The sequence below is a fragment of the Vanellus vanellus genome (assembly GCF_965231255.1).
Source record: "Vanellus vanellus genome assembly, chromosome: 1".
Lineage (NCBI taxonomy): Eukaryota > Metazoa > Chordata > Aves > Charadriiformes > Charadriidae > Vanellus > Vanellus vanellus.
In genome coordinates this window covers 192,675,800-192,700,025 of record NC_138905.1, presented here as the reverse complement: position 1 = coordinate 192,700,025, position 24,226 = coordinate 192,675,800, and the positions used below count along the sequence as shown (strand labels likewise).

Sequence of the window (24,226 nt, the reverse complement as noted above, 5' to 3'; positions counted from 1 at the left end):
TGCTTCCATCCCAGATATCCCGAAATCTCCAAGTTTGACTCCCAACCTGCTATTCCTTCCAAACCAGATTTAGACACTGAACCTTTTAATTACAATAAAAATGCTAATGCAGGTGGAAAAAGAAAGAAAAAGCCATCAATCAACATCTTCATGCCTGAAGAAATAAAAGGCACGATCATAGCTTATAGCATCTCAAAGACACTGCAAACCAGCCCCACAAGCAGGCAAATTACCTGGTTAGTGCCTTTAAACAGAAAATAGCCTGGGAACCTCCAGACTTAAAACAGTATTTTAATGTTTGTAGAGCTATCCTGTATCACCAGCAAAACTTCAGACATCTTTCAGCACAGCTAGCAGCAGATTTCTTTACCCAGTTTCATCAGCAAGCAGGACCTAACTGACCTACACCAGGCGTTGGCTCTGGGATGGGAAGGAATAGGGATGGTTGCTCATGAACTAACAAGTTTCTTAGTGTGAAACCACCGGTTTCCACTTCACCACTTGTTTCTTGAACCCGACGTCTCTGTTGTTAGTGAAACAAAGACCTCTGATCAAACGCTTTCTCTAGATAGAAATATCAACTTGGTGAATAAACCTATTCTCAACAAGTCATACGTACTAAACCAGCAGAAGCTATTTGCCTTTCCTAAGGTGTGGGGAGAGGCAGAATTTGAAAGAGACCTATACAAGAGCAAATGAATTTCAGGAATACTTTCTTACAGATAAAAAGAAACTGCTGAGTAAGTCTAACAAGCAACAGTGAGCAAAAACACACTCAAGCTTTATTCAGCTTCGCAACAAATACATAAAGAATGCAAAGACAATAAAATCGTGAGCACATAGAAACGTAAAACTCTGCTCAGAGTCCTTTTGACAGTGTACTTGTTTCATGTAGCTCAGTTCCTCTTGCTATGAGGCATGAGAGTTCACTTGAAGACCACAGCTTAGATGAACTTAAATGATCTTAAATTTGCACACATTTGACAACTGAAAACTAACTCACAGTGAGGACAAAGGCAAGATGAAACAAATACTGACAGTTTTCAAGAAAGCTAGCAGAGACATAAAAGCAGACACTCAACAGGATGACAGGTATCCAAGAGAAACAGTCCACCAAAAAACCCTCGAGAATCAAAACACATTCACACACTGGTCAACATTGAACTTTCAAGCTGGGGACACAGGTTACACCATGCACCCGAGCTGCAAAGAAACTCTGCTTAAAATAATTACTTATGGACTCCACAAGAGAAACAAGCTCTTACTTTAAAGGAAGGCACCTTCAGGATGGAGTTTTGAAGCTCCAGCTGCGGGGCTGAGTGAAGTTTGAGCTCTTTGAGAAGAGACGGAACTGCCTCTGGGCAGCCTCGGACGCGGCAGAGCCCCGCAGAACGGCTTGAAAACGTCCTCCTCTTTGGCAGCTTTACAACACGGGGTTTAACTCCAAGATCTTATCACTGACACATGGTATTTTTAAATAATTACCAAGAAACGTTTGGAGAGGGGAAACGGGAACCAAAACTACCGTTTTAGCCAATGCCACGGCAATCTTTAGGCAAGGTCAAATATCTCCACAACCTGCCCCCGCCCCCGCCAATCCTTGTGATGAAAGCCATCTCAAATGCCATTTTCACCCACGTTAAGAAGTCACTCAAGTCCTGCAAGTTTCAGCAGCGTCCCAGCCCTCCCACCGCCCTGACCCACACGGCGCTGGAGGAGGAGATGGACACCAAACTGGAGACCCCTGTCCCAAGCTCCTTCTCCTCCAGGACCAGCTGTGGCTGCCTAAAGCGATGTCCTCATGCTGGACCACCGCCACCCGCCTGGACTTCGGTGGTGGAGTCTTCCAGTCACATGGGTGATGGTGGTGGTCTATCACCACCATCACTCGCTGGGGATGGTGGTGGACCACCACCGCAGGACCTGTCACCTCCCACCATCGCTCGCCGGTGGTGGACCAACACCACCATCACCGGCGAGCGATGGTGGGAGGTGACAGACCACCACCACGGCCCCACAGAACCCGCGGACGCCCGCTCCCGGTACCTGTCCTCGGAGACGCTGATGACCCCATCCTCCTTGGGCACTATCGCTGCCATGTTCACCACCTCCTGCGAGCCCTCCACTTTGTTGAGCAGGAGGGGCTTACGAGTCAGCGCCTTGGGCTGAGGCTCCGCCGCCATGGGCGCCGCGGGGCCGGCCGGCACCGCCGCTGAGGCCGGAGGAGGCTGCGACCGGGAGGAGGCGGCCAGCACTGCCGAGGCGGAGGAGGGACTTGCCGAAGCCGGGCGCCGCCGCGGGCTCCCTGGGAAGCAGGAATCAGCGCGGCGGCGGCGGTACCGCCCCCGACCGGGCTGGGCCGGGCCGGGCGGGGCGGGGCAGTCTGAGGGGAGGGGGCCGGAAATGGCGGCCGCCCACCGCCATCTTGCAGCGTCAGGCTACGGCGTCGCGCCTCTGTGAAGGGGAAACCTTCCCTTCGGGGGTTTAAACACACATCTTCATCAATGGCCGTTCTGCCAGAGGCGCGGGCTGTGATGGCCGAGGGCCGGGTGGGCCTCCGGGGGCAGCCGGGTGAACGCGTGCTGCGTCTTGACTAGGGGAGCCCAGCGCTCCTCTGTTGGCACGGTCCGGCCGCTTCACTGTCTGTCCCCTGGTCACATTGCCCTGAACCCTTTTGCGAAAGGGAGGGGAGCAAAGATTGAACGGGGCGATCGCCTCCCTCTGTTTAACATTCCTTTTTGTGTCTGAATTTATCTTGGGACTGAAGGTCAGCAGGTGAGGTAAAGCCGGGATTTCTGCCCTCAGAAAATGGCAAACTTTCCATTAAACTCTCTGTAGTATTTTCTGCGCCGTGCAACGTTTGCATAAGTGAAAAAATTCTACGTGAATTTCGGTATTTGGTGTGGAAAATGGGTGAGATAAGACCAGGGGGGCCAGTCCAGGCAGAGGTCAGGGCTGGCAGAAGCCTAGCGGCAGGCAGGGTTTGGCCGCAGGTTTGCAGTTTCTACAGCAGTAGAAATTCACCATCGGTGGTTGAAAATCACCCTCAGAGAGCCGATTCTCAAGGGAAATGCAGCAGACTTCGAGCAGCTCGTTTTTGGTGAGGTGCTACTTTTTACTTGCTTTTCCTGACGGAGTCATTGAGGTCCAAGAAGGTCAGATAATTCGCCCAAAGCTCTGTGCTAAAGCCAGTGAAAAAGCACTTCCCCCTGAGGCATACGCCAAACTTTCATCATCTGCCTCAAAAAATTCAGGAAAATCACGCTCAGCGTCTGAGCTGTTGTCCTACATAGCAGAAGTCATCAGCAGATTGGAAAGCATTATTTCAGCTGTAACTTTAAATTTACCCACACTAAGCCGATGAACAGCAGCTCTCCATTAAAAATTTCAGTGCTCCTGCCCACCTGCAGAAAAACTGAGGAGATTTGTAAGAGTTCAGGTATGAAAAACTCAGATCACAAGTTTATTTTTTCTCTGGGAGCAATATACAGCAGTGTCAGCAACAAAACAAATCCTGATTGCCCACTTAGCACTTGTGTTGCCTGCGTAGAAGATACAGGCAACAGAGGAAAGATATAGTAAATTCTTTGGGGCAGAAACAAAATTTTCACAATGTTTAGTAATCTGTGCTATGCTAAACAAACAAGCAGTATCTGCAGCATCACAGCAAGACTTGACTAAACTATTTGAGGTTCACAAGTATACTGTGGGGGGAAAGGTCTGGCCAGCAACAGCCGATGGCTGATAGGAAATGAATCTGCAGTCTCAAACTATTTCCCAAAGGATGTGTGATCGTACTAGATAACATCTCTTTCTCACAATTCTTAGAAGGGAACTACTACTAAAGAGGCAAATACCAATCATTTTACCACTATGGATGATTCTCTGGTCTGACACTGGACCTACAGACAGAAATGCTTGTCTCACTACTTGATGAGACATGTGAGAGATTCTTTGAAGATGCCCATATAGTTTATAGTTTTCAGAACAGAAGCGTATCTAAAAAGGTCTTTTAAAACTGAAGTCTAGCAAGGTCTGCTGTCTTTGCAGTTGTTTGCATTCAAGACTGGGCACTGTGCATCGCTGACAGATAAACAGAGGCTGAGAGTATGCTGGAGACAACAGACTGCCTGCTCTTGGGAGACCCAGAATACTTTTTGCCAAACAGGCCTTTAAGGAAGCAAGTAATGGAGAAAATTAGTGTCTTGATAGGCAAAGGCATAGTTCACAGGACTGGTCCTATGTATCCCCTAAACTGGCTGGATTTTCTTCAATTGCCTGTTGAGATATATTATGTTTCCTTATTAACCTTGTCTCTCCTATATCCTTAAACAGTTTCAGGTCCAACACTATTCCTTCAAGGTTTAGAGGAAAACACTGTTTGGAGGAAAACACTGAGAGGGGGACATGCATTTTGGACCAAAGCCAAATAATAATATGCTGAAATCAAATATATGCTTTGTATAAAGGTTTGATCTTTGGAAATAAGCTACCCTTTGGGAGAAAAAAAAAAAAAGAAAAAAGAAAAAAAAAAAACAAACAAAAAACACAATGCAAGAGAGGCTCCAGCAGCCAGTCAAGATAAAAATCTTAAGGGCATGTTTTAAAGCTTATCTGTAATGGTGACTTCCTCCACAAGTCCAGGAAGGCACTTGAATAATAGAAAGGTGTCCTGAGGTCTAGTACATCACTTTACCAGGTGTCCAAACTTGAGGTCAGTGCTCTACCCTCCCTTATAAGATGGGGAAATATAACTGGGAAATTTTTGCACACAAAAGCAGTTTAGCTATGACTGAGGGAAGAAAAAGTAATGTATGGAAAACTGGGGAGAGGAGGAAGGGAAGCAGAGAAGAAATAGAAAGATTTCAAAGTGATAGGGGAACCTGAAGCTTCCTCCTGCATTCCATCCGACAGGCTAAAAGAATATTGTTGCAATGGTGGAAAAGGCATTGAAATTACCAACAGGACCTGAGTGTTCTCCCAGATCTACCATTGTCACACACAATTCAATCAAAAAATTTTAAAAAACAATTTTCCCCGAATGACTACAACTAATGGACAAAAAGCCTTCAAGTTAGGATCACTGTAGACATCAAGTTTAATGAGTAGCTACAGAAGCAAAATTAGGGCAGTTTAGAAAATTGTTTCCCCATATAATTGAAAAACAAAACAAAACAAAACCAAAACAACCCAAAACCCTGAGAAAATAAATCTTACAAATACTTCTTAACAGATTTTTTTCATTTTCTGTCATAGCTTTCAGGTCAAATTGCATGGATGAAAAATATTGCTAGGACCAAAAGCAAGATGACTTAGTAACAGAATTTGAAGCCAAGAAAAGCAAGCTTATTCGGTTCTATTTCTACATTCAAAAAAATTGTAGGGTTAAGAATTATATGATGCTCCTCTGGTATGTGCCTTTTGCAGGCAATCATAAAAATTACATGGAAGTGGATATATACGACTTCTTCATTTAAAGGTTATTTTCCATCAATTTTGAATTGGCAGAAAGTGTGGTTACTAGTATGGTATCCTTGGATTATTTGAACTTTCTTGGAAGAAAGTTCCATCAGTTAACATGGAGTGAAAAACAAGCTGAAAAATGCAGCTTACTTTACATTGAATTAGTATTACTTCATCTTTGTTTCTTAGCATCATTTCTCTTACTCTAGGTTTTGGCATGCCACCATGGTAAATCCTTCCCTCTGTTAGTTTTGGCATTTATTTTCTTGATGCGGGTTGACTTTCACTTGTTTGATTTGGATAGAGCAGAATTAGGCTACCTGCCTAGAAGCAATAATAGTGGCTTATGTACCCAAACCCACATCACATACAGGATTGTTGTCTCAAAGCTCTGAGGTACCTCAGGATGACGACAGAAGACCTCTAGGAAGCAGCAGTGCTGCTTTGAAATGATGCGTTCACACACAGTGGAGCCACTTTCCATGCCCTGTACTGCACCAGAGCCTTGGCGGACTTTCTCCAAATCCTCATTTGCAGTCTTGTTTGAAGCTTGGGAGCTGGAGCAAATTGAATTCCCCATCTTCTCTGGCAATTTGCTTTAAAAGCTGCTCTCTGGCTCCATCTTCTGTTTTCTTTGTTGGTTGGTTTGGGGTTGACTTTTAAAATTTATTTTGGTTTATCAGGGTGAGAGTCTTCTGAGTTTTACAAACTAAATTTGTTTTAAAAAGTAGGTAATCACATCTTGTGTGACAGTTCAGACAAGCAGGAGAGAATCCCGACCCGCAGGTGAGAGGGTGGCCCAGAAAGAAGGGAGCTGGAGGGTCTATAGCTCTGCTTACAGCCCTGTGTTTAGGTACTATGGTCTGCAAAGTTGTTACTTCTGTTACAAGAGGAGGCAAAAATCCCTTGGCCAAAAATCACAGCAGTGTGTTCTGTATTGGCGTAACTGCAACTTTTCTGCAAAATCGTAATCGTTACATGATCTGGCAACATAGTGATGTCTCACATACCTTTCAGCTAAAACTGGCAAGCACTGGAGCCATTGAGTAGGAGTAGGACAATTTAATAAACAGGTTGGCCTCTTTGCAGATAGTAAGAAAAACAGTACTTTTGAAAAGTGCTCAACAATAATGAGTAATATTAATAATCCCAAGAACAGGCCTTTGATAAAGAAAAACTATTTTATGGCGATTAAATTTGAGGCCCAAACTATTCAACGCGTGCCCCTTCGAGCCATTAAGTAATCTGATTCCAGTTGCTCTCACTCTGCAAGAAGGGAACTAGTGTGGGAGCAAAACTGCACTTTGACTGATTCGGTACTTAAATTTAAAACTGCTCTGTTGACAGTGAGCCAGATTTCAGCTTCTGAGGCCTCTTCCTCAATCACCCATGCAAAACCAAAGGACTTATATACACAAAAGATAACCACATAAAAAAGGTAAATTCACTTGGCAGCAAGTAGAGCTGCCTCTCAATAGCCGTCAAACGTAGCAGAGTTTTGTTTTCTCCCATGCTTTCCTCCTCCGCCTGTTTGTAAACTAAATGTTTTCCAGCTTAACAGTATATGGGATTTACAGTTTCTTCAAAACTTGCACTTCCATGCAACTGAAAAAATGCAGGCTTACAATTCTCTCCTGTTTTGTCAGCAGTGATAGCCTTCGTAAGATAGTTACTGAAAAGTATTTTTAATTTCAGATGCTACATCATTCTTGGAAGCATGTGGGAAACAAATATAGAGGAGCTCTTTATATAGAAAGTCAAACTTCACAGAGCACCAAAATGTTCTGTGGAAAATTCGCTTGTCCATCTTGCTTAAAAATACAAAACTTGTCATAAAAATGTACCCTCAAATTTAGACATTGCTCCTTATTTTACTCCAGGTATTTATCAGTCACACAATGAATAGTACTGCCTATCACATTTCTATTAATAAGCCTTACATGCTCATTATGAGACTTTTCCTCTGTATTTCATTAATTTTGGTTTATGTGGACATTCAGAAAATGAGGACCTATCAGAAACACAGCTTGAATCTGCTGTATATCAAAGTTATGGAAAAAAAGATTAGCTTTAAAAAACATTCATGGCAGTATCACTATGTAGCACCTTATCGAGAAGAAATACACTAATTTTTAGCTGCTATGCAAGTGCTGTTTGCTTTATAACTGACTGTGAATATGTGAGAACAAAAAAAAGTGATGCTGTGTCAGTGTGCGGGCTGCAAATGAGAACTCCTGGCTCATACATTTTGCCCCATAAGCAATTCTGGCATTGTATGCAGTCTTATTGCTGTTTCCTTTGTCCTCATTGATCCTGCTATAGTATTACTCACATTTTGGGCTCCCGACTTGCTGTAAAAAACTCTGTAATTTAATTCACTGTCTTTTTCGTGGAACTTTCTGACCACTAATTCTTCTAAACTTATTATTCTTGTATTTTTCTAGGCCTCAGGACTTCAGAACATTCTTTTTCCCCTAAATCTTCCTTCCCTCTGTGATACTGAAGAATCATGGAGTATCGTCAATAAATAAATTTTCTATTTGGAAAATGCATTAAAATCACCTATGTAACCTGCTTGAAAGGTAAATAAATTTCTCTTACGTAATGCGCAAACTATATGAAAGATTTGAATTATTTCCTTTTCTTTCATCTAAACTGTACAATTAAGAACAAGTCCAGGGAATGTCACGGAATATTTTCTTCCAACAACTTTTGTCTTTTACCTTTTTTTTTTATTTTCTCACCTTTACTACATATGGGCCTACAGTGGATGTTGTTACGTTAATAAAATGCTTTCAACCATCTGAAACCTCAGGTTCAACAAGGCCAAGTGCAACGTGTGGCACCTGGGTCAGGGCAATCCCCAGTATCAATAGACTGGGGGATGAATGGATTGAGAGCAGCCCTGCCGAGAAGGTCTTGGGGATACTGGTGGATAAAAAATTAGACATGAGCAGGCAATGTGTGCTTACAGCCCAGAAAGCCAACTGTGTCCAGGGCTGCATCAAAAGAACTGGAAGAGGGCAGGTTCAGATTGAACATTAGGAGGTAATTTTTCACTGTGAGGGTGGTAAGGCACTGGAACAGGTTGCCCAGAGAGGTTGTTGAGGGCCCATCCCTGGAGGTGTTCAAGGCCAGGCTTGATGTGGCCTTGGGCAACCTGGTCTAGTGGGAGGTGTCCCTGCCTATGGCAGGGGGGTTGGAACTCAATGATCTTCAAGGTCCTTTCCAACCTAAACCATTCTATGATTCTATGATTCTATGAAGTGTGGCCAGCAGGTTGAGGGAGGTGATTCTGCCCCTCTGCTCTAGTGAGACCCCACCTGGAGTAGTGCGTCCAGCTCTGGAGCCCCCAACATAGGAAAGACATGAAATGGTCAGAGGACTGGAACACCTCTCCTATGATGACAGGCTGAGAGAGTTGGGGCTGTTCAGCCTGGAGAAAAGAAGGCTCCATTGCAGCCTCTCAATATATAAAGGGGGCTTATAAGAAAGAGAGAGAGAGACTTTTTACCAAGGCCTGTAGTGACAGGACAAGGGGCAACAGTTTTAAACTGAAAGAGGGTAGGTTTTGATTGGACATAAGAATATTTTTTATGAGGCGGGTGATGAGGCAGTGGAAGAGTTTGCCCAGAGAAGCTGTAGATGCCCCATCCCTGGAAGTGTTCAAGGTCAGGTTGGATGGGGCTTTGAGCAACCTGATCTAGTTGAAGATGGCCCTGCCCATGGCACGGGGGTGGACTAGACAATCTTTAAAGGTCACTTCCAACCCAAACCATTCTGTGATTCTATGATCTGAGCATATAAATAGAAAATCAAACAAGAAAACAATTAAACTATTAAACACTGGTTTTTGCTTGCCTATATTGGAAGTATCTTAAAAGTAGGAATGAAGGAATATTTTACAAAAAAATAAAATCTGATGCAATTTATGACCAAAAGATACTAACAGTGCTACTGCTAACAAAGCTCTGGTGTAATTTTAATATGCATTTTTCCATACAAAGTTTCTGGACCTGGGCAGTTTTCTTGAAGTCAAGCTGTTTTGTAGAATACCCCTTACTGCAATTACATGGAAAGCTTCATATTGTACAAAACAAACATCTGAGTCTTTAAAAAAACAGGTAGACCCTCACTAGAGCTGCCAATTTTTGTTGACACAAAACTGTGACAAAAGATTGCTTTAAAAACTTGTGGTTCCTGAAGGAGGGTGGCTGAACTCATGCTTTCTGTGGAAAACGATTCCTGCAAACAAGTCCTAAGAAGCAGCTTGACAGCAAAATGGCAGAAGTTTCAGTGTGTACAGGGACTTATGACTCAGTACCATAGGGCTGTTCGAGGAGTTAAAAAAGAATCCCAGATTGTCTAATCAAACTTTTTCATGTCTTATTCTGTGCAAATGTTATGAGTCACCTTCACTTTAGCAGGTAAGTCAGCATTTCTGGCCATCACCACAGGAAGGGGCTCCTCAGAACACATATATACATCCCAGTGATGCTGCATTTAGATGGGCACTATTGCAGATGGTGCTGTGGAGCATTTGGTTCCCCTAGTACCTCATGGACATTCCTGATAAGCATCATTTTTATTCTAGATAGATTACAGCCAGAATGTCTGATTGCTTTGAACATCTTGCACAGTAGTAGGCCCATATGTCTGTAGTCAGAATCTACAGAGTGCCCTTTGATTTTGAAGAAAGAACCATATCTGAGTCAGGTTTAGATGCTTTGGGGAGACATCCTTTGGGACAAGAGTGGGTGTGGAAGCACTGGCCCATTCCAGAACAGCCACTAAATGAGAAAATTCATGAAAGTGGGAGAAATAATCTTTATTTGTAAAATAGTAAATGCTCTAGAGATAAGAGGCCACAGGTGTTTGGAGCGGAAAACGAATTATTCAGTCATGTCCTCATCTGTAAGTTGGTGACCTCCTTGTGGAAAAATGTTATCTGACGAGATAGTTGAAATACCTCTGTGAAGACTGAGGAACTGGTGAACGTACATCTTGTACCTCTGAAAGTGGATGAGGAAACTCCAAATGGGAAAACAAAGAAAACGCCTGAGTCAGCCCATCTGGAACTGACTGGGAAAAAAAAAAAAAAAAAAGAAAAGGTCTGACATTCCCAGTAGTTTTGATTAGCCCCTGATGTTCAGGCTAACTGGCCCCAGAATAGCCTCTGTATTGTATGCTTAATATGAGCACAGGACAATTTTCACACAGAGGCTTTAAATCAGGTATCAGTGTCAAAAAGAACGGTGCTCAAAAGGCTCTATATGAGGCCAAGTGATGCTCTTGAAGTCAAAAGAACTTGTCTGGTGTGTTAGATCAGTTCCTAGTAATAAGAGGGAACTAGGGCAATAGTTACTTTTCACTGAACCACGGCAAGGAACACTGTAAGAATTGGCCATGTTAGTGCTCCCAAAGCGTTCAAGTGAGAAGACACTGGAGAAGAGACAGGTAGATTAAGAGCATGTAAAGACCTTCAAATTGTAAAGAATGAGTGTTGGACTTAGGTTTCTCCATCTGAAAAGCCACGTGGGTAGGTATGCATTTATGCACATACTTAAACACATTAAAAAAAAAACCAAAAAACACAACATAACAGAAAACCCACAAAACCAAACTAAAAAATAAACCTTTCCCTAAAGCTAGAGAGCCCAAGGCCAAAACTATAGCAAGAAATTCTGGTACCTGCTCCAGGATGGGTCCACTTCTATTAGCTCATAAAACAGACCAGAGATTGTTCTTTGTGTTCTGAAGCCAAATCGTGTCCCAGCTTGCATCACAGAACTACATTTTCTTCTTCCCCCATGAAAGAGTCATGACCTAAAACTGCCTTTGGAGAAATGATTCCCTGCTCCATGCTGTCTTCCAAGCCATGTCCGAGTACCATCTGAGAGGCTGCTAAGAGGTGTGTGCCAAAACTGCCAGGTCATGTGTTTACAATTCAGTCGTAAGAGCACTGCATAGCAGTGACTGAGCATTGGCCTCTGAACCTTACTGGTGTAGATCCAGCTGATGAACCTTTCTCCAGGGTTTTGGTACCTTCCAATCCACCAGTTTGGCCACAATGACCCTTCCGCTGTAGGAGCAGATACCAGCAAAACATCTAGCAAACTTCTTGGCATTAAGGAGCTACGTGGTGGGAGTTCCAGGCAGCTGCTGGGAGCCTGAGTGCTACAGGAGCACTTGTGTGAGGGCAGTTCATCTTCTCTCCTTCACAGTGGCAGATAGCAAAGTATAAGCCATTCTCTCAAGCACTTCACAGTGCAGATTTATGTTCTAGGGACATTGGCATCTGGCTTGCAGCATCCCTCCATAGGGATGTCTGACTGGCCCTGTATCAATCAGCATTTGATTCCTTGACTCCTTCTCCTGCGAGGGAGTGCTAGATGTTAGGGACTCTCTTACCTTCTCTTTGATACAATCCTGCCTGATACTTTTCTTCTCCCGAGTGCTGATAACTGAAAGGAGAGATAAAACAGCAGAGAAACTAGGACAATTTTCCTATGCAGGGATGGGCTCAATCCTGATCTGAATGGGGAGGAGGAAAGAGGGAATGGTTGTGCAGCCACAGCATAATTTTATACTGTCAACACATCACTGGCTGGGGGTAACGATATGGCTCCAGTGCCTCTGAATCCTCTTGCAAGATGACATTTGCCATATGTGTAAAAGTGACAATCAAAGAGGCTTTTCTACCACGGACCATTCTAGGCATCCACTCCTTCCCCAGCTTGAAGGCTAGCAGCATCAGTTCTGGCTTGTATTTATGGAAGTACTTTTTCTTTGAAATTATATTTTGATTAATTTTATTCATTTCCTTTGGTTTTGGCCAGAAAAATACAGAACTACATGCATTTATATGTGCACACACTCATGAACACAAAGATTCAAAAGAGAACGAGGGAGAAATACCACTTCTGACTAGGCATAACAATTCTGAAGGGAAAATTTATACACATTTTATGCTTTTGTATTTTAATAAGAGGTGACATGCTGCCCTAGTGCTGACTTGTAGCAGAAGAGATTAAAAATTCTTGGACCATCAGTAGCAAGAAATCACAGGGCTGTACTTACGGAGGTCATTAACTGTCCAGACATCTGTTGGGTAACAAATTCTGCTAAACATAGATCATGAAACGGTTCTTGAATTATGCAGAGGATAATTTCACAATCCAGAAAACAGAGAATTCAAGCAGAGAAAAAGCCGTGTAAGACCTTCTTATTGCCAGTTGGGGAAGAATTCACTACGATGTCAGAATTTCACAGGAAAGTTTGGTGCTAGTGGCAGTGGTCTGCTGGATTGCTACCAGTGTGATAAGGAAAAGATTTAGACGATGGTCACAATTACAGTTACATACTCCACAAAGTAACTGACCTGATAGCAAAATTTGCTGTATTAATTAGGGGGACACTATGACAAAAGCATCTGGCTAACTAGACAGAAGTAAAAACTCCAAATGTCTCAGTGAAAACTACTGTAAAACATGTTGACACACGATTTCAGTATAAAAAAGGGAGTTAGGAAACAATGAGCAGATGCAGCAATGGAAATATTGGTGCTATGGTGGAAACAGGCTGGAGCATTCCAATGTATAAATCAAAGTATAACAGACCCTAATTCCCCTTGAAAAAGGAATACTGTCCCATTCCCCACAAGTTAACTGTAGTAGCTGGTTGGAGACTCAAAAGTGAGTCCAATTATGCTGCACTGGACTATAATTGGGTTGAAGGGCTGTCACTTACCTCTGAAACGAGAGCTCAAGTGATATCTGTCAACCTTTGGAATCAGGAGTTACACTGGAATCGGACGTTACTTACTAGCTGCTGCAGAAGTCAAGCACACAGCACAACCAATCATCGAACACACGGAGAGTGAAAACATTTGTCGGGGCAAATGAGTAGTTTTGGCTTCTTTCCCTCCTCCAGCTGAGGAAAGCTATACTGAATATCTAAGTAGAAATGTCAAGGAAAACGTATTGTAACTTTCTGAAGGAAAAGACAAGATAAAGAGGACCTGAAATGGAAGACGTGAAGGAAAATAAGAATTGATCAAGGAAAATAAAATAAAAAAAACACCCTGCAATACCTTGAAAGTAAATGAAGTAAATGGAATGGATATAATAGTTAAAAGCCTGATTTTTTTTTGTCTCCTTTGCATTGTTAAGTTTCATCTTCCTTCAAGATCTCAGTTATACAAATTACTGTTACCTGTGTAGTCATATCTCACATAAACTACCCAACAATAATGCATGTAACAGTGTCAAGGCCCCAGGAAAACAGAAATAACAGAAAACAGAAATACCTCAAAGGAGGGAAGGGGCAGGAGAATCTCTGAGAAAATGTTACATTCATCACACAACCAGTGTACACAACACACTCTGCCAAACCTGGAGAAGCGTATGCTCAGAGTCAGCCTGAATTATGGGATGGGCTTTCTTGGACTTTAATTTGGACCCATGTTTGGAAAATAACCATAAACTGTATATTGCCTTAAAAGTGGCTTACCGACAGGAAAATATTAGAACTGATCCTGAAACATTCGAGGCTTTCCAATTGCAGTATCATGAAATTGAAAGCCTTCTCCAACAACAAAAGAACTCATCACTGACCAAAACAGCACTGCTTGGTGAAGACTGTTGTTCCGAAAAAAGGTTACACTTGTAATTCAAGGTTTGTTATAAGCTGGTCTCAAATCAGTTCTAAAATTTTCCTAATGAGAAATGTTTTTGTAATCTCAACTCGGCAAGAATTATTCTCCTGTGCTTTTCAAAGCCATGTTTTAGGTCTTCTTCCCCCCTGTTTGAAATATATCTAAAACAAGACACTGTTTTTCTGCAAGTTGGTGCAAGACAGATTTGCCCATGGTGGCATTCATTCAAGTTCTCTGTAACAAACAGGCCTTATATCAGGGCTTCAATGTGTGTGTAAAAGTAGAAAACCCCCCTCTCATCATTTGAACTGTAATTTTTGAATAACACACTCAGCAAACAGTCCCAAACACCTTGCCAAAGGTCCTTGAAGTCAGGGAATACAGATGAACAGATTTCCTCCCTGGAAGAAAAAGGTTTTATCAGGTTTGTTCTACTCTAGAAGACCTATGTCTGTGCTTTATAGATGGCTTTTGTAGAGATTTCCAATTAGCTGCTAGTTGAGATTTGGTAAGTTTTCATTAACTGCTAAGTAGCAAAAGACATACCAACTGGTCTATATTCCATTTGACACCAGTCATGCCAGCTGCTTTGCAGGCAGCAACCAAGTGCATCTTTCTTTTAGAGTGTGTTTTGATTTTGGGCGAAAGATGGCAACGCATAATAATCACATTTAGAGTAAAAGCTGGATAATAAACTTCTACAGCACGACAATATTTTAAAGAAAGAGCTCCCAGCTCTCAAATACCACATGCAGGTGTGATACCTCGGTGGGAAGCAATTTAGGGATGAATGAATAATTCTGTCCCCTTGTTTACCAAGACTATACCCATTACATTGGCCATTAAAAAAGGAAAAAAAAAATACATCCCATTGTTTTGCTTCCCTGGGAAGTGCTTGTAGAATATCTTTTAGCTGTAACTGCTTTATACTCCAAGGTGACTGTAGCTGGAATTGGTGTCCCTTAGCCACTCGATTAGTTAGATAAATTCTGCACGCCTGTGTCTGGGATCCATGGTAATGGAGTTAGGTTGCTATGCTATGAGATGTGCGGGAGGGTCCAGCACTTTGGGAAGGATATGATTTCCGGGGCTACTGAAACTTGGTAGTGTAGGCAAGAAGGAATGCTTGGAGGAACGAACAAAAGAAATCGCTGGAACAGTGACAGGGGGATCGCTCAGGTCAGTGGGTACGGGAAGGGTACTGCTGCCCCAGGACAGCTTTCTTGGGAGGGATGTAACAGCCATCTGAAAGATTGCTTGGAAGTGGTGTTTGGGGGAATGAGTATCCTGGTTCTGTTCCTGTCATCCTAAGGAGAGCCTGCACGGCAAGGTTGTATGTTACAGGTACTCGCCTGAAGGACTGCATTAACACCTTCCCATGCACACAGGAGCCTTTGACCAGGGCTACAAGAAAAGAAAGCTAAACAAAACCAGGGTGGACTGATACAAATGATCTCTCCCAAATTGTCTGATAGAGGTAACTATTATCTCTGGCCATCCTACCAAGAGAGGATTATTTTTTTTCCCTGGCATCATAAGCAAAGGTCACCTCAGACCTGTTGCTTTGGCGAATGCAGAGGACTCCTCCTGCCTTCATGGCCCAGGGAGGGGCTGGAGGGAAACTGAGAAGTCTGTACCAGTATTTCCTCCAGCACTCTGGTGTTATCAGGAATCAAATGGACTGCGGCTGCCTGCTGCTCCCAGCATCGCAAGGATGGAAAATAAGTTCAAGAAGAAAGAAAGAGGGAAAAAAAAAAAAGACAGGTAACATACCTTAGCTTTTGTATGCTAAAGGGTGTTTTCTGTGCTCTTTGGGTCTTGACAGGCCAGCTGAGATACCCAAGAGACGGAATAAATTTAAAAGACTGGAGCTGAGACAAGTTTTTGGTTTTGACCAGAATCCTACCTTAAGTGAAAGGAGCACCGTAGCACGTCAGGAAGGATACATAAGAACCGTAAATCTGTTTGAATTCTCATATGTATTACCTTATTACAGCTGTAATTTTGAAATGTTTGTTTTAAGCAGCTTTCTCCATGTTAGATTTAATATTCCCCCAAGGTACCAAATAGCAGAGGTCCTGCTCTGTTAAACACTCTTAAATACATACGAAGACAACTCATTGCCTAGAAGACCTCTCAATCTAAGGCCAGCAATACTAAAGGAAGAGCATGTATGAAATATACAGTTTAATTTGATTTTAATGGCAAAAGCCTCTTTATCTTCTATTCAGGTGCCTTGCAACGTCTCCATCATTAATTGACTCACTTCCGCTGTCACAGCACAGACAGTCCTCAAAGAGATTAGTTTTTACTCTGAAAATAACCTTACTGTGCACTTCTATCATAACTTTATTTGGAAGAACCTAAGCACTTCACACATATTCGTGAACTTCTTCTCCCAGTACCCACATTCAGTCTGTACAGTTAGAAAACAAACTATATCAAACTACTATAATACCCGTTTTCTTGCAATTCCACATTAACTATTCTTCCCCTGGATGGTACACTGCCGTTCACTGCGGTTCCAACTCCCAAGGCAGGAAACGACAAGGGATTTGGATGACTGAAGGGATGGTGGGGAATACAAAAAGCCCTGGGAAGCTTCAAAGGCTATCCTCTGGGTTTCCCGATGGACGGACAATGAAAAGAAGGCTGTCTTTGAAGATGGGCCAAGAGAAGCCAGAATGCAACTTGTTTTAGAGGTCATCGTTCTGCAAAGGGATGTAGTTTCACTGTGTTCTGGTGCTGGGGAAGCCAAAGTACAGATTTCTAAAAGGTGCTAGACAGTTTCAAAGGAAGGCAGCTGCCTCTGCAAATTTTAGAAAAAATAAGCAACTTCAGTCCAAGTCCTAGAACATACATAAAAAATTGAGATCCAGTTACCTTAATGCCACTTTTCTGAAAAATTTTTGGGGTTAGATCTTATCTGATCTCACCCTTTGCAGTAATTACTCAGTCTAGGATGAGTTTTATATGTTTACCTAAACTACCTTAATTATAAGACTTAATCAATTGGTAACAATTGCAGGAAGAGGAAAAAAAGTAGGGTTAAACCCAACTGATTGAAACTAGTAAAAACAACCAAAACCCCAACAATATAAGTTGCAGTGTTTGCAAGACGAGTGAAAAATTAAATTTTATTTATAAAAAAAGCAAGTAAGTTAAATGCACAGAACCTGGCTAAAGGAAGTCTAAAATGAATAGGACGCAAGTATTAAAAGAAAAATTGAAACTCAGAATGCTGTGGAAAGATATATTTTAATGATAAGCAGTAACATGAAATTAGGCAGTGGAAAATATAAGACTTCTAAGCAGGAGAAAAAAAGTTTAATGGTGACAATCTACAAAGCTGCGCCATGGTATTCTAAAGGAAGCTCTGAAAAATTCACCTATCATTAAAACCTGGACTCACCAAGATCTTGAAATATTTTTTGTGAAACAAATCTGTATTGAGAAGGAGAAAGCCAATTAAAAAAAAAAACAAACAACAAACAACAGAAGTTATCCTGTCAATTTTAGTTTTCAGACCTGCTTGAAGGTCTTTAGCATAACATCTTCCATTCAAGCCTGCAGTTTAGGACTGCAGTTGTAGTATTACTACATATTACATGTTATATTGCAGTAGTAATGTAATAATATGTAATAATACAACAAAAATCTCACAAATATTGATTGGGAGAAGAAGATGCTTAAGAAAAACCCACAATGACAGCACATGATACGAAAGTATTTTTGGTATCAACTTTTTAAAATTTTTTTTTTCAGGTACATTTTCATACTCAAATATGAGTTTTGATTTATTGACTTAGCATTCAATTTAAAGTGAAATTTGCATTTTTAATATTGTCTTATCTGTCCCCAAATGGACAACACCCACTCTGAAGATCAGAAAATAAGTATTCTTAGACATACATATATGTTCGTGCTTCCTCGTGAATGCATCACAACTAACAAAAACTGTATGAAAGTAGCTGGAATCTTTTGTGTCATCAGGACAGCAAGACTATTCCTCCAGACAGAATCGGGCTGAAATAAGAGAGAAAAGGTATAAGGAGAAAAGGTAGAACTGTGTCATTTAGACTACATATGGGGTATAACTTTGCCCACCATGTAAAAAAGCTGAAACCAAAGAAAGATGCATCTGTTTTCAGTGACAGTCTCAAGCTCTCTCCCTACTCAGCTATGTCAACTCTACCAGTAATGAGCATAAGCACTAATATCACTGGGTTTTGCTCCTTTGCAGCAAATCTCTCATACAGATTTATAAATGTGACTGATGGCAGTACCAGCCATTACGACTCGCACATCAAGAGGCTGATACACACTTAAGGCTTGGTTTGATTATCTATCTTTGAAAGAATCTTTCTCAATATTAATCAAATTGGCCTGCTCCCAGCAGAAAAGTACTAATGCCTACCACAGACAACACACACCCAGCCTTGATTCTGCCCTACAGGGGATCTAATATGGATCTAATGTAAGATGCACAGGAAAGAGAAGAACTAAATGTTCCAAATGGCTTCAAAGGTAACAGCAAAAAGCGAGTACATACAGAAAAGTACAGTGAAGTGGTTTTGCTTGTATAAATCCCATTGGAACTGCATATAGGTTTTGTCTGTGGGATTCTTCTATCAGTGATGATCACCCGCGCTGAGGGGACTAAGGGTAGAGTGGGCCCAGCTGCTTCAGTCCCACCTTCCTCTTGTGTTGGTGAGAAAATTACAGTGTGCCTACAGCTTGCAATTTTCAAAGCTGATTCAGAATCCATGCTGGTTTATAACTGATTCTACCACGAAGAGTTAACACGGCTTTTTTTCCCCTCTCTCTTCACTTACTGGCAACAAAACTTAAAAATTCCAAATGACCCTCCAGGATTTATGCAAAGTCTCTGTGGCCCAGGCTGCCTTTCACCATGACATTTTCCTGGTAAGGCAAGAACTCTAAAATGTCTTTTTTTCCAGCAGTTGGAGAAGGAACCATTCCAGAAGTTTCCCACTTTTAGGATGCTCTCCAAGAAGATACACAATGCTTGACATGTAAAAGTGACGCTATTTTTATTAGGATGGTAAATGAAACATACAAATAGGAGAGAAGATAGCATGTCTGAAGAACGTGCCTATCTCGGAGATTTAAAAGGAAGCCAATTAGAGGCCAGCATCATACACTGACTCAACATTACTCCCAAATGAAGTTACTAATCCCAAGGCATGATTTGTTAAAGCAGCACTGAAGCCTTTACTTAACAACTTGAATCCCACCACCATAGGGACACAATTACTACTCTAGCAGCAGCCACTCTTGCTGAACTTAGGAGCTGCTGAAGATACCTGAAACTTTCTGTGGGGAGCTGAGGGGAAGAAAGGCGTCCCAAAACACCTCTGTAGAGAGGAAATGGCTGTGAACCAAGTCTCTCCGATAGTCCAAATGTTTTACTGTGTAACAGGGGCTGGCTGGCATGCAGCTGGATTCCAGGGCAACCCAGCAACTTGGCCTCTGTGGCACCCGCTGGTTTGCTTCCTCTGACAGCAGGGACTCAAATTAACCAGTGGAACCTGGAACAGAACAGCCTTGCTGCCAGTCACGAGATACAGCACTACTGCTGGAGCTCTAACACTGGACTGCTGGGAAGACCAAAGCAGCTCAAGAGCCACTGGGTGCACACAAGCTTGGTCACTCTTAGAACCACTAGCAGGATCCATGCTGAGAAATATTCATAGTAAATGATGTGGCTTCCAAAGAAACCTAGTTGCCGTATTTTGGTCTGCACCAACTCCAAAGATTCCTTCCCAGCTCCCACAGGGTCCTTGATATTGGAGATCGTGTAATGGCCTTGAATGGTGAACTGGCTGAAAGAAGCATTCCCAACTTCACCCCAATGCCTGAGAATGGATGGCTCAGGTCACAGATAGAGCCCTGACAGAAAAGCCCCCAAAAGCTGCTTGCAGGCAGAATAATTCATACCAACCTATAATGGAAATGTGATTCTATCCCTCCCTCTTCCTAGAAACTAAATCTTTCATTGGTCTTAAGGAAAAAAAAAAAAAAAAAAAAGCCCAAACCAGCTCTTGCCTAACAAGACAGAAATCTTGCCTGGAAGAGTAAGATGAATCAAACCAATTTTATCTTGAGAGAAGGAAGGAGCACAGTGGCTTCGTACCTTCTAGAGCAGTGGCTGTGGGAGCACATCAGCTGGATCAGGCACAAATATATCAGATAGGAAGCAGAGCAATCTCCTGAACAGATTATGCTAAGAAATGGCTCCAGAGTTACTGCTCCAAGGCTATGAGAGCAGAAACAGCAGAGACTAAATTGCTGGGGGAAAAAAGCCCAACCAACCAACCAACCAAACAACAACCGAGAACAGAGATCTTCGTCATTAATTGGTTGGAAACACTCCACAATTATATGATTTATAGGAAGTGCATTTGGAGCGCCTTGGCGTGGATCAAAGAAACATTAGTGTTAATCTCTGCCTGTATGTAGGGGAAAAGGTCACAGCTAGGGCTAGCCGATTTTTTTTTATTTTCTTTCTTTTTTTTTTTTTTTTTTGTTTTCCTAAGCATGGAGTGAAAGGCCAGACGACATCTATAGGAATGCACCCTCGAAACGGTACCGACCGCTGTTTTCCACATCCTAAACCCAGTGGATATGACCGACGGCCGCCTGTCAGGAGCCTCAAGTTCCCCCGACCGACACCCCCCCACCCAGCGGTGGGCAGCGGGGCCGGCGGGCTTCGGCCTGACCCCGCGTCCCCTAGCCGCCCCCAACCCTGAGCGCCAGCGTTGGCATCTGAGCGCCGTACAGCTCCCCCCAAAAAGAGCTCCCTTCCGCTGGGGGGGGAAAGGACCCACCGGGGCAGGTGGGGGCTCCCCGCGGCGCGGCCAGCCCCAGCCACGCTGCGGCCCGGGGAACCTTCCCCGCAGCCTCAAGGAGAGCCGCGGCGTCCGCCCCCTCCCTCCCTCCCTCCCGTGACTCACCCGCCCGCTCCCGCCGGGGACAAACCGCCAGCGCCGGAGTCACCGCCCCGGCTCCCCCCCGGGGGCCTCCCCCGTCACCCTCCCACCCCGAGCGGTCGGATCCCGCCTGCCCGCCGCGCCCCACAGCAGGCGGGTCGGGCAGGGCGCTACCTTCCCGCGGGAGGCATCACCCCCGAGCCCTCCCAAACAGCCCGGCAGCGGCAGATCTCTCTCTCTGCCCCTCCCGCCCCGTGCCGCCGTGCTCCCCCTCAACCCCTCCCCACCGCTCCTGCCCCGGGAACGTGCACCGGAGCAACGGCACCCCCCCGCCCCGGCCCGTGTCCCTCCGCCACTGCGCCTGCGCGCGGGCGGCGGCGCGGCTCCAGCCGCCCGCTCCCTCAGCTGCTCCAAGCCAGCCCCCAGCCCCCACCCCCTCTCCTTCCTCCACCCGGCGATTTGAATATGCTAATGAGGCGGTTACCGGCAGCCCTATGGTGGGGCCGGGAGGCGGTCACGTGGGGCGGGGACGTGTCCTTCGGAGGTGGGCCCCGACCTGCCCAGGCTGCCTTAAAAGCGGGCGGCGAGCGAGGAAGCGCCTCAGTCAGAGCGAGAAAGTGCCGGGGTAGCGGGGCTGCGGCTGCTCCGCCTGAAACTTCTGAGTAACATCAACAGGGGGAGGGGAGGGCGGGCGGCGGCGGTGGAGGAGGAGAAGGAGGAGGAAGAAGAAGGAGGTGGTGGTGGTGGTGGGGGGAAAGGCGAGCAGCAGCGCAGCCCTATCCGCCTCTCCCTCATAAACCAGCCTGTGTTGGGCTGAGCAGGCCCCTCACACAAAGGAGGGCAGGGCAGGCAGGGCTGCCCCCCCCTCCCCCCTTCCCCCCGGCCTCGGCAGAGGGGCAGCGGGGAGGCGCCCTTCTCCGTGCAGAGCACTCACAGCCACTTACTCCTCTCCTGTCCCCCGTCTTCTTGTTCTCTTCTTCCCCCCCCTCCTCCCCACCTTTTCTCCCGCCCCGCGGTTCACCCCTCAGCCCCCCGCCCGCTGTCCATGTAGCCGCCCGGCCGCCGGCCCCTCCGCACTATGCCCATCTTACTCTTCCTGATAGACACGTCCGCCTCCATGAACCAGCGCACCCATCTGGGCACCACCTATCTGGACATAGCCAAAGGCGCTGTAGAGACTTTCATGAAGGTACCGGCTCTGCCTTGCGAGAGGAGGCGAGAGAGAGCGAGAGTGACTGCGCGGGGAGGGGAGGGGGAGGCAGGGCGCGGGGGTCTGCCTGGGCCGGGGGCGCGGGGCGAGGGCGGGCGGGAGGGAGTGCGTGTGAGTGCGGGCAGGGAGGGGAGGGCCGCGCCGGGCCAAGCTGAGCTTGAGGGGAGGGGGGGCGGGGGGCTTCGGCGGCGCTGCCGCCGCCTCTCGGCTCACTCTCTGCTTTGTGTGTGTCTCCCCCCTCCCCCCACCCGCGCCGCAGCTCCGAGCCCGGGACCCGGCCAGCAGGGGAGACAGGTATATGCTGGTCACTTTCGAGGAGCCTCCCTACGCTATCAAGGTAAACCCCGTTCACCGCCCCACCAAACCCAACCTCCCGCCGCTTCCCCCCCCCACTCCCCCCCCGCCCCCGGCCCTCCTTCCGGCCCCTCCGCGCCGCTGCCGGCGGCCGCCCCCCACCCCCCCGCCCGCCTCGCCCGGGGCTGCCGGCGGTCCGGGGGAAGCTCGGCACACACGGGCTCCGGCGGCGGCAGCGTTGACATCAACATGGCCGACATTTTTTTTTTTTCCTCACCGCCCCCCCCCCCCCCCCGTGGTGTGTGTGTGTGTGAGCAGCAATGAACTGTGGGGGATATTTATTCAAGTTGGGAGAAGTGACAGCAACTCCAAGGAGAGTTCAGCTTGGAAGGGGCGAGCTGGGGGCGTGGGGGGAGGACCGACTTCTACCCGGAGAGTCCGGACTCGGAAGGGGACGGGACTTCCCTCAGTCCCGCCGGGGCGGGGGGAGGCGTACCCTTTTGGGGGGGGGGGGGGGGAGAAGGGGGCGGGGGGTCCACATGACACAGGACAGTGAACCTGTTGGAGGTCGCTTCACAGCGGAGTCGACTGCCACGCAGAAAGGGCAGTGGGAGAGCGGTGCAAGTCGCTGTGAGGTTTGTGCATCGGTGACTGCACAGAAATTTGTCCCGCGGAATGAATTAAAAAAAAATAATAATTTGACAGATGGAGGGCTCAAAGGTTTAAGAGAAGTCTATATTTTCCAGCTTTATGGAACAGTGCTAAATACTAGTAGCTTCCGAGGTGTTTTGTTAGCATTTGTAGTGAGCTGCGTGCAGCAAGGAAGGCGCTTGGTAGCCTAAGAGGAAAGCAGAGCTCATATCTGAGGAATAAGTCTTCTCACGTTTCTCTTTTCAGGCCGGCTGGAAGGAAAACCATGCAACGTTTATGAATGAACTGAAAAACCTTCAAGCTGAAGGACTTACGACTCTTGGCCAGTCCCTAAGGACAGCTTTTGATTTATTAAACTTAAATAGATTAGTAACTGGCATAGACAACTATGGGCAGGTAGGTTGACTATTAATAGGTGGAAAAATCATAGAACATGAACTTCCCAGACACGACAATTAGCTAGTTGTCCAAAGTAGCACCTTCATGAAATACTCAGTATAGGGGCCTTTTCAAAAGTGAGGAGAGCTCAGATAGTTGGAAGAAATGCAGTTGCTGACTGTAGTTTGGAACCCAACTTACTTTCTTTTTTGAACTTCAGGTGTTCTTCAGTTTTCCAAGTTGACCTTCTCAGTTAAACTTTGGGGGTTTTTTTTGTATCAAGTCTGTGTTTCAGAACCTTAGCTGGTGAGCCTGATGGGGTCGTGAAAATTTTGCTTTCTTTATATGGCGCTCTATAATCAATTAAGTACAGTTTCGGAGATGAGCTGTTTTTCTAACAACACTGCCTGTCCAAAAGTACTGAATGGAGCACAACTTTTTTAAAACCCTTTCTTTCCAATGAGTTTACTACAACTTTCCTCTGCTGGGAGGACGGGACATCTGCATACCTGTATTTTTATAAACCTGCCTGTTTTATCAGAGCCTTAAGAAGCTGTGCTTTCCATATGTCTATATAGCAGCAATCCCTTTAAAGCAGGAATTTTTGGGGTGGGCCAGCAT

The 24,226-nt window shown here is 45.1% G+C and overlaps 2 protein-coding genes across 2 annotated transcripts in view; one reads left to right on the top strand and one right to left on the bottom strand.

The window, feature by feature from the left end:
- WDFY2 (WD repeat and FYVE domain containing 2) overlaps positions 1–2,280 on the bottom strand; it is a 68,110-nt gene extending 65,830 nt beyond the window's left edge. The window contains exon 1 of the mRNA XM_082498378.1: positions 2,047–2,280. Within this exon, the coding sequence (XP_082354504.1) occupies positions 2,047–2,183 (137 nt within the window). The 5' untranslated portion in view covers positions 2,184–2,280. The remainder of the gene's footprint in view (positions 1–2,046) is intronic.
- A 19,558-nt stretch (positions 2,281–21,838) lies between these two features.
- Positions 21,839–24,226, top strand: part of INTS6 (integrator complex subunit 6) — a 48,313-nt gene continuing 45,925 nt past the window's right edge. The window contains exons 1-3 of the mRNA XM_082483580.1: positions 21,839–22,261; positions 22,542–22,619; positions 23,474–23,623. Of these exons, the coding sequence (XP_082339706.1) occupies positions 22,151–22,261; positions 22,542–22,619; positions 23,474–23,623 (339 nt within the window). The 5' untranslated portion in view covers positions 21,839–22,150. The remainder of the gene's footprint in view (positions 22,262–22,541; positions 22,620–23,473; positions 23,624–24,226) is intronic.